This window comes from Fringilla coelebs, assembly GCF_963513975.1.
Source record: "Fringilla coelebs genome assembly, chromosome: 22".
In the NCBI taxonomy this organism is placed as follows: Eukaryota; Metazoa; Chordata; class Aves; order Passeriformes; family Fringillidae; genus Fringilla; species Fringilla coelebs.
This window is the reverse complement of record NC_140048.1, coordinates 8113102-8130416: the sequence shown is the minus strand read 5'-3', so window position 1 is coordinate 8130416 and position 17315 is coordinate 8113102. Positions and strand designations below refer to the sequence as shown.

Sequence of the window (17315 nt, the reverse complement as noted above, 5' to 3'; positions counted from 1 at the left end):
AACTCCTGATATTTGGAGAGTACTTTGAAAGGCAATTACAGCAAGGAAAGACTTAAGCCTTTCAAAAAGTATTGTTTAATTTTTGATGAAAGCCAGAGGTGCTGATTTACCATATGCAATTGTCCAACACACTAAATGAGAGAAAAAATCAATCTTTGAGAGCAGGAAACCCTCATTTTGTTGGATTAGTAGCTTCAGGCTTTGTCACAGAAATTAGACACGTGTAAGTGGGTCAAAATTAAATCCACACACGTGATTTTGAACCAACCACGAGCTCCACATGGAGTCAGGCAGCAGAGCAGGTTTAGGAGCTGAAGGGCTCTGCTGTGTCCTGCTCAATTATCCACCTCCACCAGGCTGGGAATGAAGGGCTCCACACCTCTCCCAGTCCACCACAGCAGCTGGATCCAGACTTTACAGCTCTCCAGGGATGATGTTCAGTCAAGAACGCTCTGTTCACATTCCTGGGGACTCTTGTGGGGACAAAGTGGGCAAGGAATGGCTTCACCTTGGAGCATCCTGTCCTTATCAGACAATCCAGAAATTCCAGGAGTGGTTTATCCCCACAAGGACAGTGGGCAGTGAGCTGGAAAAGGAGCTCTGGAGTATGAAATCACTTACAGTGGTGAAACAACTTTTTATTCACTGGGGTGTCATTAAACTGTCCCACAGGTGGCTTCTCCAGGTCAGCAGAAGGGTTGACACCTGAACTTCTCCTCAAGCCAAAGGAATTCACCTCCCTGTCTCCTATTTGTCCATAGTCTTCACTTACACACAGGAACATTTTTTCACTTTTAGGCTAGACTGCAATAATTTTTTGTTTGTTTGTTTCACACAATTCTAGTTAAATAAATTCTTTTCACAACTTCATCTTTTAGAGAAATACTACTTTTCACAACTTGCCTTTTATATATTTAAAGGCTCAGTCCAGCTCCAGAGAGAGCTAGTGTCTGAATTCTTAAAAAGAAACATTTGTGGATACCTCCTTTTGTTTATTTATAAACAGTGAGATAAAATTATCAATATAGTTAAACTGAGATTAATTTGCAATCTCCCAACTAGACACAGTGCTTCATTACATAACCTGGCAGCAGGATTACAGGAATAGATTGATGGGAAAGACACAGGATTGCAATTTAAGTGTTCTTTGCTCTGAGATTGATTTCCTTTATTTCATCAGTTTTTTTCCCTTCCTTTTCTCTTGAATTAAACTGTGTTTATCTCAAGCCACAAGTTTGACTTTTTTCCCCCCATCCCACTGAGCAGGGAGTGAGGAGCTGCTCTGTGGAATTTCTCTGCCTTCAGGGTTAACCCACGACAAGCAGAAATTTCAGTTGCTGCAGAACTGGGTTCCAGTTCTTGTGCTACAAAGGTAAAACAAGTCTGCAATGAATTTACTTACTGAACACTGATGAAGTCCTTGAGACACTCACTGATTCCCACCAGCCTGCAGGAATTAACACCGTGGGATGCATTTGTCAAAACGATCTTCTTCTTGTAGGTTTGACCAACATCAAAATCCTTGGAATGCCAAACATACCAGGTGAGTGTCAGAGACATGATTCATGTTCATGGTCTGAGTTATTAACAGTTTTGTTAACTAACTGAAATTTACCTGCATGGGATTCACCACTTCTTTAAGGACATTTTACAATGATAATGTCTTTACAAACAATATAAATATCAGTCATGCTGCCCTTCAAAAAACACACAACACAGTCCAACAGGAGGTTTGATCATTGCTCACCTTTCTGACAGTATTTAAACTCCCCTAAGAAAAGGAAGTATTTTACAGTTTAGATAGTAAAAATAAGTAATTTATTTAATCTATCACTTAACAAAGAGATTGTTAGAGAAAAAGGCAAGAGCTGTTTTAAATTTCACTACAGACCTATTAAAGGCTGCAATGGATTTTTGATCAAGACATTGGGATATACTTCCAGCAGACACCTCTCTACAATTCCATGCAGAATGGCCACTGACCTTGAAATGAATGCAGCTGGGTTTGCTGAGGAAAGCACAGCCCTTATGTTCCTGAGCTGGCACAGTTTGCTTGTGAAGGATTCCAGTTTGGAGTTTCTCCATTTTTTCCTTAGTCATTTGTTTCCTTATTGCCTTGATAGCCAAGTGTGCTGGATCTTCTGCTTTGGGCACCTAAAAAGGAGCATGCAGAAAAGCCCCCAGATCTGTGTGTGAGCACAGAACCTGCAGCTCCAGTAGAAATATCTGCAAAAGGAATCTTCCAGCACCTGGCCAGCCTTTGTCTGGCTCTCTCCAGTCAAACTCAGCATCTCAACCTCAACATGAAGAATTTAATGGATTCTCAGCTGTCTGTTCTGCAGTTTATCATCACCCAACACTACAAAATCATGGTTAGCATGGCAGAATTAGCTTTTATGCACTTTAAGGGTTTTTTTCCTTCTCAACTTATTAAACATTAAGAAAAAAATCAGTTGACTTCACTGGGATGTTTCAGTCATGGTCCAGTGCTTCTCCACGCAATCTAGGAATATGTACTGACATGTACTGATTTCTTTTTGATGGATTCTGAAGTTTTTTTAAATTCAAAGAAGTAAACATAATGTGATTTATGTCTTCACAGATTTCTGAACTAAACCTAAAGCACTGTTTTCTCTTTGAGAGAACAAACTCCTCCAGAACAGTGTCAAACAGCAATGACTGATGATATTCTCACATCTGAATTTCTGCATCTATGTAATAACATAATGTCTGCATTTTAACTGCAAAATCCGCAATTATTGGTTTCAAGCAAGGTTCTTTTCTGTTTCTAACAGGAGATATCACAACATTTACCTTGTGCAAGTCATATTCTTGACTCCAAAGTCCTGGGAACTCTGGTACCAGGAGGGTCTTGTCCCTCTCTGTGTCCTCATCACTACTTTCCCAGAGCTCATCCTGCTGTCTGCTCTCAGACCTCTCTCCTTGGGGAGCAGTTCCCTCTCCAGCCAAGGAACAAACTGATGGAGAGCGCCATGGCTTTGGTGAAAGAACACAAGTTTTGAAGAGACAGTTAAAAATTACAGTTACTTCAACAGTTTTAAATTTCTGAGAAGATCTTTAAACACAAAAATTACAGGTCTTTGGCTTTTTGCCTCTTGGTCTTTGGCTCAGAGGCCAAAGATGCCAACTTAGGCCAGTGCCCTCTTAAAACACTGAATACAGACAAGATTTTATGTTAAAAGTCACTATATTTCCTTCAAGAAAAAGGAAACTAGCGATATTAAGAGATCTGATGGGGAAATTACTCTCTGCTTGTTCTCTACTGTCTCATGGTTGGTTGTAGCCTGTGCTATTTTTAAACAGAATTCAATGACCTGCACATTTAACAAAACAAAACAAGACAGTCTAAAGAGAGTTGATTCCCATGCCTTTGATTACCTGTGATATTTCTCCATCTGCATGTTTGCAGGTCTCTTCACCTTGCCAGGCTTTCCCACTCTGCAGTAAAGGATCCTCAAGTTTACCACGAGCCTTAATAGCCTTAGTAGGGGACTGACTTTTTCTCTGCTTGTGAGTAGCAGCTCTTTCTTGCAAAATTCGAGACACAATCTCTATTTTTCTTGACTTCTGCTGTTTTCTAAAAGCTCTGTAATCCAAAGTTGTAAGAAATATTAACCCAACCATGGTTGTTTAACAATGATATTAACTACAACCCAGTTCCCTTGGAGCCTTTTAGCTAAATAGCAAGTCTTTAAGTTGGGTTCAGTGGTAATTTGTGCCAAGACACCAAGTGATTCAGAGGCTGTTTATACATTTTTACAGACTAAATATACTCAGTTACAGTGTTTTAGAAGGCTGGTACAGACTTTCACAGTGTTCAGGGGAGGAAAAAGGACAGTTACTTCAGGTTTCCAGTTTGGGGTCACTGAACTCCCCCCCTGGAGGAGTCGATCACGGAACACCCACGGAGCTCTGGAACTCTGAGTACCCCTAAGGCAGAGTTCAGGGCACCAAGAACAGACTGTGCAAGTGTCACACACAGAGTGGGAGAGGGAGTTCACTCCCTCCAGGCACCATCAGAGATGTTCTGCCTTCAGGACCTGAGTGAGCTCCAGGGAGCAGGCAGAGTTTGATATGGATATGATACTCACTCTTTCCTTTTCTCCTGTTCTTGCTGTCGTTTATGGAGAAAAATTTCCCTGACAACATTGCCTCCTTCTGCTAGGATGGCCTCCCTCATTTTCATCTCCTCTTTCTTTGCCTCCAAGGCCTTTGCTTTGTTCAAAACCTGGAGAGTTTGGAGCTTTTCCTATGAAAGTCACACAAACCAGTTACATATTTGATTGACACATTAAAGAATATAAAACAGAGGATCTAATGCTGGTCCCCTTATTCAAGTATCCATTTGTGGTGGATGTCTCTGAAGCAGAAGGTATTATCTGTAATATTCTCTGTAGCCATGGGGTGCTGAGATGCAGAAAGCTCTCACTAGGTCCAGGCTACTTCTCTACCCTTCCAGCCTGCCCCTGGAATGCTGCTCAGTGAAGGAATGTGAAAATATAACAGTTCTAAACAAATCAGGTTTAAATTAAGATCATTCCCTCATATTCTACAGAACATAAATAGAAAAGCAAAGCAGCATAGCTCAGAAATTCCTAATTTATACTATTTAAATTCTCAAATAACTGTTTTTCTTCCATATGTTTTCTCCATGTGGAATATTTCTGCATTGGGATCCAAATAACTGGAAATCCTTCTGGCTGAACTTCCAGAGAACTTTTTTTAGTATGCATTATTTCCCAGAGAGTTTCCCTCCCAGAACAACTAGACTGTTGACAGAATAAACTGCATCAGCAGAATGTCAAAACCTGCCCACACAGATCTCATGCCATCCCTGCAATGGTTAAACTCTCCCTAGTTTCAAGGGGTTTGGTCGGTGATGTGATCAAAAATCACCACACAGCTCTGCAAGGAAAACTGAGCATGAGAAGGCAGCAGTCCCCCAAGTCAGTGACTTCATTGCCATCCCAGCCCAGCAGCAGTACCCTGTTGGAAGTGATGCTGGTTTTCAGGGAAAGCACAGCTTGTATCCTTCTCTCCATATGCTCCTGAGCTTTCACTTCTTCCTTTGCATTTTTTTCATGAATTCTGTAAGCAAAGTAAAATCTTTCAGGCTCTCATCCTGGAAAGCTCTTGGTAATAGAATGTCTGGGCTGACAAGGAGTAATTGCCCCCAGGCACTGCTGCTGTCCAGCCCTGTTTGGTGGGCACTGGCTGTGGGCACAGGGGAACAGCTGTAGACTCCTCCAAACACGGCACCGCTCGAGCTCCAAGTGCCAACAGGTTTTCAAATATTTTGCTCAACAACTTTAATTTTTTTAAATTTTGGATATGAAGAATGTGTTTCATGTTATGACATATGACTGGCTGCTAAAATAAAGAATTCAGGTGTTGCTCATATAAGCAGTATCTAAACCTTATGTAGCAAACTTTTACAAGCCAAGCACATGTACCCATACTAAAAATAAACCCTGAAAACTCTACAAGTTGGAAATATGTGGGCAGGAATCAAACCTGGGAATATTCCAGCTAATATAATGGGAAAGCAGAAAAACAATTAAGATTTATATGTTTGATATATTTGTCAAAGAAAAAAATCTATTTGATTTTGGTTTTTTTAAATTATGACCAGTTTGTATATGCCATCTAATAAAAATAAAACAGCACAGAAACAGTACCATTATTTCAATCATTTTACAATTAAGTCCTATTATTTATATATTAGGATATATTTACATATATGTAAAAATAAGTAACAAATGTTCTGTTTCTTCAGCAGCAAAATAATTCAACACCAGAGTAATAACATAACATCAGCCTATGAAAGAATATGTAATTTAAAATCAACCAGAGCAGCAGCACAAGGAATGGCCCATCAACCCACTGATGCTTTTTTACCACATTTCTGAGGGGACATAGAATGCACAGGACAGGTTTCAAACCTGGATTTTAGCTGTACTACTTCAGTTAATGACACACACACCAATATATAATGCTTCAAATCATTATCAATGCCTGTAAGGTCAGAGCCCTCATGACAGAGACTCCAGGGAATCTGGAGGCCATGCTAGGACACTGAGTGGATTTTCTTCTTTTCTTTTTGCTCTGTAAGATCTCAATGCCTCACCACACTGTACCTGGCATGAGATTTCCAGGTGAAACAGAAGACACAACTTAGAGAGAAATCATTATTTTTCAAAGACTGGAGGATAAAGTCTTGCCCAGCAGAGAATGCACAACAGGAAAGGAGGGAAGCCCCACCTTGCCATGCTTTGCCTCAGGAAGCAGACTGCTTTCTCATGGTTCTTTTTGGCATCCTTCAGGAGTTTTTTCTTTCTTTCTTCACGCTCTCTCCGGGCTTCCTCCTTTCTTCTGCAAGACACAGACAAACCAACAGTTGCAGCAGGACTAAGGAAAATTTGATTCCAACACAAAGAGACCTCAGGGTGGGGTTGGGGAGTTTATTAATATGGCTGAAATTAGGACATTTCTCCACTCTCCACATCCCCCACACTATAGACAAAGTGATAAACTTCACAAAAGCCACAGACTGACACACTTTTGCTCTGCTTTTGAAGAGCACTTTTGTGCTTTTTGGTGTCTGCTTCCGCTCCAAGAAATCTCAGTGGACTTCACCATGAGCCCAGAAGGTTCTGGAGGCCAGCAGCACTGCAGACACTTGCACTCAGTCTGACCCAATAAACCTCATTTCCCATGACAAACCCCCCTGCATTTGTAGCTATTTCATGAACAAGTTTATTCCCATAGATCAGAAATCTTTACTTGCATAACTGCAAGGCTGTGGCCAATTCTTATTTTAATTCCATTTCCTCATCAAATATTCCTGAAGCACACCCAGCTAAGACACACAGTAGCAGCAGCATCTGAACTAGCTAATCTCAGCACCTGCAGCAGAGAATTGGCTGAAAATAAAACAAGAAAGGCAGCAGGCTCTGACTTTGAGGCTCTTACTTCTCTCGAGTCCGACGTGTTCCTTCTGCTTGCAGGGCTGTTATTTTTTCCTTCCAAATCCTCGCTTCTCTCTCCTCCTGGTATTGCATCTGTAGCTCCTCCTCATCTTTTTGAAGTTGTTCACGGAGGATGTCGTATTTTTGCTGTTCAGTTTCTATCTGCCACAGCTCAACCCTTTTAAGAAAGTGTGAATTGTTTTCACTGGAACACTGATATTCTTTCACTTTAAGGTGATACATTGAGTAGGGTAGGCTCTATGGGGGAAATAAACATGTAACCATGTTTTCTTTTATTATTTAAAACCACATTTTGAATCAAACCCTTTTACTGGTATTCCAGGTATTCCAGACTAAAGCTCATATCTAATAGCATATTCCTTTCAAAGACATCAAAAATATTGGTCAAAAAAAGGTAAAAAAATAAACCTCAAGTTTCTTTCTCCCATTTACCTAGAAGGAAATATGAAAATCAAGAAAAATTCTAAAAATAGCCTTTCCTTCAACAACAAATAACTTCAGAGACAGGCCACAGCTTTTATTCTTCTGTGCTTTGCTGAAGGAACCAGAAATGATAGGCTGAGTACATTAATCTGTTCTGTGTATTGCTAATCACACAATAAACAAGTCAAGCATTTTAAAGCTATTACACAACACTGCAGCAGAACACACTGTATCCTGGTTAACCACTTGGCTAATCACAGCTAGAAGCTCATGCCTGTGCTCCTCTTTTGATGTACCTGTGGTACCAAAATATAAACACACTCACCTGTTGCCTCCTGCAAAAGACAGTTTTACTGTGTCTGATATAAAGAAGTAATTTATTATGTGTGAACAATCAATTACACACAGCAATATTAACTTGGCATAAAAATACACAGTACTGCTACAATGTCTCCATCATGCTCATTTCCTATCCTTTCCTTTATGCCCTATAAAACCACTAAGAGGCATAAATTACAAGTATTTATGCTCATGCACAGACAGATTTACTTTAGTCCATCTTATTTTACATTTCAAATGAGACCTGTTTAGGTCACAATTTATGCACCTCTCATAATAAAATCAAAACATTATTTACATGTGCAAAGCTAACTTGGGTTCTGAGCCCCATCATCCAACTTTGTAAGGGATGAACCATGCAGGCTAAAAGTTGCTCTAGATTGATGTAGTTCAGTATTTACAAGCAATTTCTCTATTGACTAACTTTTGAAGCCATCCAACAGCATATGAAGAAGGTAATAAAGGTTGATTCCCTTCACTTTCTTCATCCACTCACTTACAGGTTTTGTTTTAGTGTCAGAGCAAGTCTCAGCTCCAGCTTCTTCTCTCTCTCCAGCTCAGTGCACAGTTGGCTGCTCACGGCCTGCAGGTGGGACACGGCTGCACTGGACACGTTAGAGAGAACCCATCAGGAAAGATGTGAACAGAGCCCCACTTGCAAGATCAGCAAGAAAGCAAGAATAAAGCACAGCTCTAAGGCTCAGATTTATTCAGTAGAATCCCAGAAATTTATGCAGCCTCTTGTTTAACCTTTCAAGTGTCCATTCTCGAGGCAGAGCTTTCTTTAAACTCTTACACCCCAGCTGAAAGGAACAGATGAGAATTTCAAAAGCACTGACCAGTAGCTTAATGCAACTATTCACTTCTCCAACTGATAAAAGTAGTATTATTCATGAAGATAAGCGTAGGTGAACCTAGAGAACCTAGACTGATTTTGCTATTAAAATGGTACTACAATATTCCATACACTTAGCCTACAACTGCAGCATTCCCACACAGTTATTTTCCTTCTCTCCCCAGGAGAACTAGCAGACAGTGTGCTACAGGATCCACAGACTGTGGCCTGACTATACTCAGCATAAACTCCCATCCTCTAAATGAAAACTGGATCTTCTACCTGCAGCTACTCCTCTAAATTCAACATTTCTCTATTGGCATTGGTAGTGCTAATGGCAGCCAGGATTTGCATTATTGCTAAAACACAAAGACTTTGAACTTCATAAGCCAAAAATCTATCAAGCCTCCTCACTCCACTAGTCACTTGCTAAATGTAAGAGATTGGGAGAATTGCTATTTTTTCCATATCTAGACCTCTCCATGTGACCCATCATAAGGACAAACACTACACTGCTTTTGTGTCTTTGCTGGGATTTGTTACTGTCTCTGAAATCCCACTTGCACCACCTCAGGAGGCTCATTTGCATCAGCTCATCAGTTTTGTTTAAGCAGCTCTCCCATTCTGGCAGTTAACCTGCCTTCCTCTCTCATTCATTGCTGCTCTAACCTGGAGATTAACACAGGTTAGAAATGCAGCTGCGAAGTTTGTTCACAAGCCTCTGGCTCCTGGTACACAAGCCACCCACTGCTTTCTATTTAAACCAAATGTGAAGAGTACAGTAAATTGCCTCCCACTTGATAGCACAAGTGTTTCAGAGCAGCTCCTGTATGCAGAGCTACTCCTGAAAGGCATTCCTGCATTCCAGAACAACACAAGAAAGGAATGGCACATGTATGTGTGCATTTATAAAAATATATACGCACACATGCACAGAAATCCTGACTGAATAATCACCAAAAGCAAAGCCATGACCTCCAGGAGTGCCACAGCACCTTGCTTCATCAGACTGAATAGAAGATTGACATAACTGACAGCAGTGGGCTAGGCTGATTTAGTACCTGTTGTTACATTTAAAAATATAACCTCTTTCCCAAGTTTCCACCTCTTCCTGCTCTTATCTCATTAATTACACACAGATGAACATAGTGGATGCCTGTAATCCTTGGTATCCAGAAATACTCTCTACCTACACATTGCCAGCCTCCTCCTCTCTCTCTATTTCCATGTCTACATGATCCAGCTGCTTTGCCAGCATCTTGCTCCGCAGCCGACAGGCACTCAGCGTGTCACTGCAAGAAACAAACACATCACTTATGTTTTGTAGGTTCTTTTCTCTTCCCAGTGAAACTCTTCTTTCTGGGGGCAAGATTCACAGCCAGGATTCCTGTCAGATACATAGTTCTAGAAACTCTAGTATTTATGATGGATACAGTATCTCAGTACTTGCTGGGGATTTGTGCTGATGGATTATGGTTGCTTAAACACTAACCTGGTTTTTTGGACCATCAGTTCCTTTTCCCTGCCCATGTCATCGAGCAATTGGAGGCTCCTCTGTGAGGTTGTTATGTAAATTCTGTCTGCAGACTTCAGAGGCTGAATGTTACCAGCGTTGCCCAAAGAGTGTTTTGAGCTTCGCCTTTGACTTGGAACACACAACCAAAAAAGAAACAATGTGAAATTGCAGTTAGGTGAAGTTTGTCTGACATCCTTACAAATAAGACCATTATAAATGAGCGAGAACATGAACACAAACAGCACAGGAAATTTGCATGCATGGACTTAAACCAGGATTTTCAGTATTGGATATCTAATGTTGAACATTTATACTCTCATTTAAAGCACTAATGATGTGTCTTTGTTTTAAAATGCCTGGGGTTCCTCTTGATCCCACCTCAGCTTTGCAATTTAAGAGCTCCTGAACAATAGTTTAGAATTTTAACAGGAACATTTTAAACTAGTTTAAGCCATGTCACAGCTGGTCACTCAGCACTATTGAGGAAATTCAGTTTGAACTGGAATAAGGTATTTACGTGCTAGAATCAGACTGGTCTCCAGCATCTTCAAAACTGCCCCTGTTTTCCATCTCGCCAACAACATCCAGCTCTTCTTCCAGCTCATATTCTAGCAGATATTGGAACAACAGCTTAATAAAAATACTTTGAACTTTGAAATGCAAAGCTTTCTATATTTGCTGTCAAGTCACAGCATGGAGAATCAGACATGACATTTTATAGCATTACTGCAGTGTACATTAAAAAATTCATATGGCAAAACACACAGGACTGTGATACACCTGCAAATGAACAGGAGAATGTTCTCTGCCTTCATGTGGAAGTGTCACCAGGAATCCCATTTATGTGGGAAAATCCCAGGCAAGAACAGGGTGGGGGACAAGGGAGGATAATGTATTGTCAGGTTCTGGCCAATGATCTAACATGTTTATCTTACATTAAGTTTACATTAATGTCAGTTTTTTGTGAATTATCAAAACAATTCATTTTCACCTTCCCAGGGTTCTTCTAAGTCAGGGAGCTGATCAGCTGCATCTTCTTCTTCTTCCTCTTCTTCTCTTTCTTCTTCCTCTTCTTGTTCTTCTTCCTCTTCCTCTCTTTCTTCTTCCCCTTCTTGTTCTTCTTCCTCTTCCTCTCTTTCTTTTTCCTCCTCTTCTTCTCCTTCTTCCTCTTCTTGCCTTTCTTTTTCTTCTTCTTCTCTTTCTTCTTCCTCTTCTTGTTCCTCTTCCTCTTCTCTTTCTTCTTCTTCTTCTTGTCTTTCTTCTACCTCCTCTAGAAACACTAGAGGTGACATTTGCTGTTCCCCCTCACTAAAACTGATCTCATGATCTTCCATGCTGACAGCTCTTTCCAAATGACTAGGCTGAATAAAAAGAAGAACATGCTTTCCACATCAAATATCCAACAACTTGCAATAGTGGTGACTATCTCAGGAGGTGAATTCACAGCATTCAGTACACACTTAATGCATGTGAAATAACAGGATACAAACACGTACCTCTGCGTTAGTTGCACATTTTGAGTATCAACTATAATAAATCTCTTAGTGAAAAGCAAAGACTCTGCCTTTTTTTTTTTCTTTCAACAATCAGCTCAGTAGTAAAACAAACCTTCTGAAAGTATTTTATCCACTTACACCATGATTTCACCCCAAATGATTTGGGCATAATTCCAACAAACACTATTTGTTCTTAAGTCTTGTGGAGTTCTCCAATGCAAAGCAAAGTGTTCCCAAATGTTGTTACAATTTATTAGAATTCAGTAAATTGTGTATGTCATCTAGAATGAGTTATTACCACATGGCTGAGCATTTCACATCTTACCCACAGAAAGACTTGGACATATGATTAATTTTAACGAAGGTGGCTCAGCTTTGAGTGCGTTTATGTAAATCCTTCTGCAGAACTCAAGAAGAATCAACAAGAAGAGAGCATCTATTTTCTCCAGTTAAGGAGCAAAGAAAACAAACCCCAGGATTTGAAGTATGGAGGAATGAGTAAATGACAGAAGCCACCTTAAAGCCAAGTAGGATTCCTACGCTGGGCTCCTGATTTAGGGATGTTGGTGGCACTAAGAAGTGGCACAAACATCAAACGAGCAGCCAAGGCAGCGGCGGCCCCAACGCCTTCAGCCAAACGCCCGCGTTGTGAGGTTGTGTGGCTCCAACCCCCAGATAACAAAGTTTGGGGTCAATTAGGCCGAGATGCACAGCACGGCAGAAGACCCGAGCCCTCCCACAGGACACCCCGGGGCAGTCTCGGTGTTCCCGGCGCTGTCCCCTCACGGCTCACCGCGCTCAGCCCCCGGCCCGGCTCCGCACGGCCCCGGGCCCGCCGCGCCGCCCGCGCTGCCACGGCAACGGCGCCAACCACCGCGCGCGGGGGCGCCGCGCACGCACGGCCGCGACCCGCCCCCGGACAGCCCTGGGCGCGGGCGGCGCTGCCGGCGCGGCTCGCTGGGTCCCCCCCGCCCGCGGGATGGTGCGGGCCGGCATGGGCCGGTGTCCGAGGGCCGGAGTCCCTGGGTCCGGGTCCGGTGTCCGAGGGCCAGGGGCCGTGGGCCGATGTCCGGTGTCCGAGGGCCGGTGTCCCTGGGTCCGGGTCCGGTGTCCGAGGGCCGGTGTCCCTGGGTCCGGGTCCGGTGTCCGAGGGCCGGAGTTCCTGGGTCCGGGTCCGGTGTCCGAGGGCCGGAGTCCCTGGGTCCGGGTCCGGTGTCCGAGGGCCGGAGTCCCTGGGTCCGGGTCCGGTGTCCAGGGGTCCCTGGGTCTGGGTCCGATGTCCCTCGGGTCCTCGCAGTTGTTCAAATCATTCAGTTCTTGAGGTTTGAGCCATCTTGAGCAGTTCCTCTGGGGTGTTTTCCTACTTGACGATTGTTGGCATTATTTATTCTCAGAGGTAGATTAGAACGTGAAACACTAACATGCTTTCTGCATGTTCTTTAGAAGAATGATTTACACTTTGGAAATACAGTGGCATTAACAAGTCCATCGTTTTAGTGTCAGTAATTACCCTGGTGGGAGCACCTCTACCTGTGCTGCCTGTCTGGGACATCTGGTTCAGGTGGTTTCAGGTAACCAAAGCCAGAGACATTCTCAGTGAGCTTGCAGCTTGGTGTTTATTCACATACATTTATCAATTTCAAGCAAGTTGGGGGCATTATGAGTAAAACCCTTTTTGTGAATTCAGATGACTTGCTGCAATGTGAAGTCCTGTGGATTTGGGGTAGGAGCACTCATGTTAGAATAATGAAGGTTTCCAAGTTTCAATCCAAAAGAAAGCTGTCTTAAATGTCTTTTCAGAAGTAAGCTTGTACTATTCTGACAAAAGCATTTTCCCACTAGTTACTAATTAAAGGTTATTACAGCAGAAATCATGTACTGCTCATGCTGCTCATTTATTATGTCACATTCTGAACAGGTCCTCTGGCTTCAGCAGCAACTGCAGCTCTAGATGTTCTGTATGAACTTCTGTAACTGTTATAAATAAGCACAAAATCACTACATGAAAAGTCTTTAGATGATATTTGAGTGATTTACATACTCATAGTGAGTGTCTGTGTTCATAAAATGAACCAGTTTGAATATTCTGTCCTGCGCTGGAATCTCCTCAGCCTGTGTGTTTGATATCAAGTGTTCAGTACCAGATTTAGGGTGCCCAGAGCAGCTGGGGCTGCCCCATCCCTGGAAGTGTCCAAGGCCAGACTGGACATGGCTTGGAGCCACCTGGGATAGTGGGAGGTGTCCCTGCCCATGGCAGGGGGTGGCACTGGGTAAGCTTTGAGTTCCCTTCCAACCCAGGCCATTCTATGATTCTATGGTTTTAGCTCTAAACTGGTGATTAACTGGGTTTCCTTTCTGTTCTATTCCTTGTGTTACCTTGACAAAGTCAAGGACCAGTGCAGCTGGATCCACAGCACAGCAGATCCCTCACTCTTGGCACTAGGCCTCAATGACGTGCCAGAGAAACCCAGCTATTCAAAGACTCCCAGGGATTCAGTTATTAAAATACTGAGACATCATCTGCACCAAAATACACCCTGATCTGTACACAGAGACAGATGCATTCTCAGATTTATTTAGTTGAAAACGTTCCTTAATTGTAAGCAATATTTCTGTAATTGTTATCGTTGCTATGAGAGTAAGGGCTAGGTTTTGATCCCAGGCACACAAGCACATGCTGCTAATCTGAGCATTTATTTCCACTGGCACACACAGTATGGAGCATAAATTACTCACAGTGACCAGTGCTGTGTCCCATATTTATGCTATAGGTCCTCAGTCTTGAGAAATACACAGACATTCTTAGCTCTATAAATGGTGGAATCTTGATTTTATGGCATCTATTCATATTACATAAAACAAATTACATACAGACATTTGCAGGATTAAAGCTACAAGATGTAGGCTAAAAATATGCAGTGATTAACTGTATAGCTCTCTCTGCAGATCTGGAATAGTTATAACTGTGTTAACTCTGAACCTGCCAGTTCCCATATTCCTCAAGTTGGGATGAAAAACATCTAAGCACAGATTTTCCCCTCAAGAAAACACTCAGAAGAACACCTGGAAATATGACTGATTGTCAGTTTCTTGTGATATTTTCCTTCAGGGTATTTTTTCAGCCCCAATTTACAACTGTTTGAATTATTTCAATTTCATGACAACAACATAACAAGGGTCATGATTTTGCATCAGGTCAATAATGTGTTTTTAGGGAAAGACAATGTAGATTTTTCTGTCTCACATAGACAGGAAAGGAAGAAGATATCTGCAGTTCCTCTGAAGGAAATTAGGGCTTCCCAGCCAAGTTCTTATCTCTCAATCTACAACTTACGTCTATCAACTTAAAGCCAGTGAATCTTTAAGATTTAAGTTCCTGGAAATGTACAAAAAAAGGCTTTGGTTGATGCAGCTCTTCCAGATTTTGTGGGCTCTGGACCCCAGTGATCCATTTGGGAGAAACTGGGAAATGGAGTGAGCAAATCCAAATGAAACCCTGCTGTTTTGCTGGCAGGGGGTTAAATTCAGAGGCATTTCTGTGGAGTTCCTGCAGTAGCACCTCAGGATCAGCTGGAAAGGCAGCAGAGCTGGCCAGTTCCCTCTGCTGTGTGGCTGCATGCTGTGCTTCCACAGGCAGTTGGCATTTCCCTCCCGAACGTTTCCAAGGTGACAGGAGCTCATATATGGAGCTTTCTGGCGTTTAGGCAGGCAGACATGCCAATAATGGAATCTGCATTTTGGCAGGGTGGTTCCTATCAATTACATAACACAACTTGTCTGCCCTGTTGTTTGATAGGGATCGATGTTGGCCTGTAAACAATGGCAAACATTGATTTGTCGGACTGTAAATAATGGCAAACATTGATGAGCATCTTCCCAATGACTCATCCTTACAGATGTATGGACAGAAAATGAAAGGGGCATTTGCTACCAGAGCACTTCATGGAGGAATGGCCTGGGATGGCACCAGCTGGGAGTGCACCCCTGAGAGCAGCACATCTGGGGTAAAACTGTCAGCCTGGTCCTGGAATTAGCCCTGGCTTGGGAGCAAAGTGGGGAATTTCATCCCGAATCTGCTGCATAAAGAAAAGGAGGGCAAAGTGTCTGGCTGCAGTGTGCTTCATGATTATAAAAAAAATTATGCAGATTGAGGGAGGAACTAGATGTTCTACAGAACATTTAGAAACAGATAAAAACTATATTCCTAGCACTTAAGGTGAAGGGGAAATTAATATTGTGGTTATCCAGATACTGATTAAATACAGACACGTTTGTGTTGGGGCTGGGGGACGTTCAGACAGTGCAAGTACAGTACAACCTCTGAAACGAGCTAAATATTTCCACCATGCAATTGCTACTGATATTCCCAAATCTCATTTACAAAAATAGGCATATGTGTGTAATTTATATATCTAGAGACATTTGGCGATGTTGCCACAACAGTCTTTCACGAGCTGCTTAGGTGGAATCATGGGAGGGTGAGACTAATTATCCCTGTGGTACATTTTTTGCCTCTTAAAATTATATGTGACAATATGATATCTTTATTTTCCTGGCAGTAAAACCACCTGTTCTATTTAGAAAATGATCTATTAAGAATACCAGGTAATGCAGTGCAGCCATAAAATAAATTGAAATAATGTCCTTTTGATACAGTCTCAAAATCATGAGTAATAAATGACTGAAAACTGGTTTTTTGACCCAAATCACTGAGCATGCTTCTCCTCAATCCCATCAAATTACACCATCCAATAAATGACTGTATGGAAGCAGTTACAGAAGTATGGATGATTGTGATCAGGGAAAATTCATACCTGTTACACATTCCAGAAGAAAAGTTCTTGACAGATACTGAAATGTGGGTTCCTGGCTTCAGTGCAGTAAAATGTGCTTCAAAGTTGTGACCTTTGTTAGTGCTTGAGTAGGGTAGATACTTCAAGAATTAGTAATTGCTGATATAGTAGTAATAACAACTAATGATTTAATAAATAGCAATCATTAAATATCATTGTAAAATTGTCCAGATGTGGATGGAGCCCATTAGCATTGGACTTGGCATGGACAAACACTACAGAAACACTGATTTAAGGATCTGTGTTGCTTCCACAGATCTACTACAGCTTTACTACAGCACAGATCAAAGTTTGCCCCAAGCTGTGTAACTGCCCTGACATCCTGATCCTGCTGGAGCTGCAGTGACCCCACAGAGTCCCCGAGGGTGCTGCTGAGCCCCCATGCAAGGTCAGAGCCTGGGATGGAAATTGCCATGGAAGGTGGTGCCTGCAGCCATAGGGATCGAGGAGAAGTTTGTTAGAGTGAAAAAAAGGCTTAGGAAACACTGAGTATCATGGGCCATCTTTTTAAAGACTATTTGACAGTTCCCAGCCAGTAGCTAAAGCTAAAGGAAAGCTTTAATTATTTTCAAGAGGATTAGATGAGAAAGATTTGGAGAGCTTATTTATTTTGTTTTGTTTTGATGTTTTAATGGCAATTTTAATAGTTTCTTAATCTATGTCTTAGCAATTTTAATCTGTCATTGACTGTAATGAGTTTGGGATATTTAACTAGAACTGTAGGAAATTAAATGTATTGTTGACCTTTATTATTTTATCTCCTCTCTTCCCTTTGGCAATAGGAGTTATTTATTTTGAGTGGGTTGTGCATGTATGTGTGTGTGTATATATATGTACCAGTCT

General features: G+C 41.9%; 1 protein-coding gene across 1 annotated transcript in view; it reads right to left on the bottom strand.

Annotated features, from left to right (window-relative positions):
- The window catches only part of CFAP74 (cilia and flagella associated protein 74), a gene marked incomplete at both ends in the record, with an annotated part of 34638 nt that extends 23181 nt beyond the window's left edge, over positions 1 to 11457 (bottom strand). Inside the window, 13 exons of the mRNA XM_084220399.1 lie at positions 1403 to 1521; positions 1984 to 2154; positions 2815 to 2997; positions 3400 to 3607; positions 4113 to 4270; positions 5007 to 5109; positions 6283 to 6393; positions 6994 to 7167; positions 8273 to 8377; positions 9801 to 9899; positions 10100 to 10252; positions 10641 to 10731; positions 11115 to 11457. Of these exons, the coding sequence (XP_084076525.1) occupies positions 1403 to 1521; positions 1984 to 2154; positions 2815 to 2997; positions 3400 to 3607; positions 4113 to 4270; positions 5007 to 5109; positions 6283 to 6393; positions 6994 to 7167; positions 8273 to 8377; positions 9801 to 9899; positions 10100 to 10252; positions 10641 to 10731; positions 11115 to 11457 (2018 nt within the window). The remainder of the gene's footprint in view (positions 1 to 1402; positions 1522 to 1983; positions 2155 to 2814; positions 2998 to 3399; positions 3608 to 4112; positions 4271 to 5006; positions 5110 to 6282; positions 6394 to 6993; positions 7168 to 8272; positions 8378 to 9800; positions 9900 to 10099; positions 10253 to 10640; positions 10732 to 11114) is intronic.
- Between the last annotated feature and the right edge of the window lie 5858 nt (positions 11458 to 17315).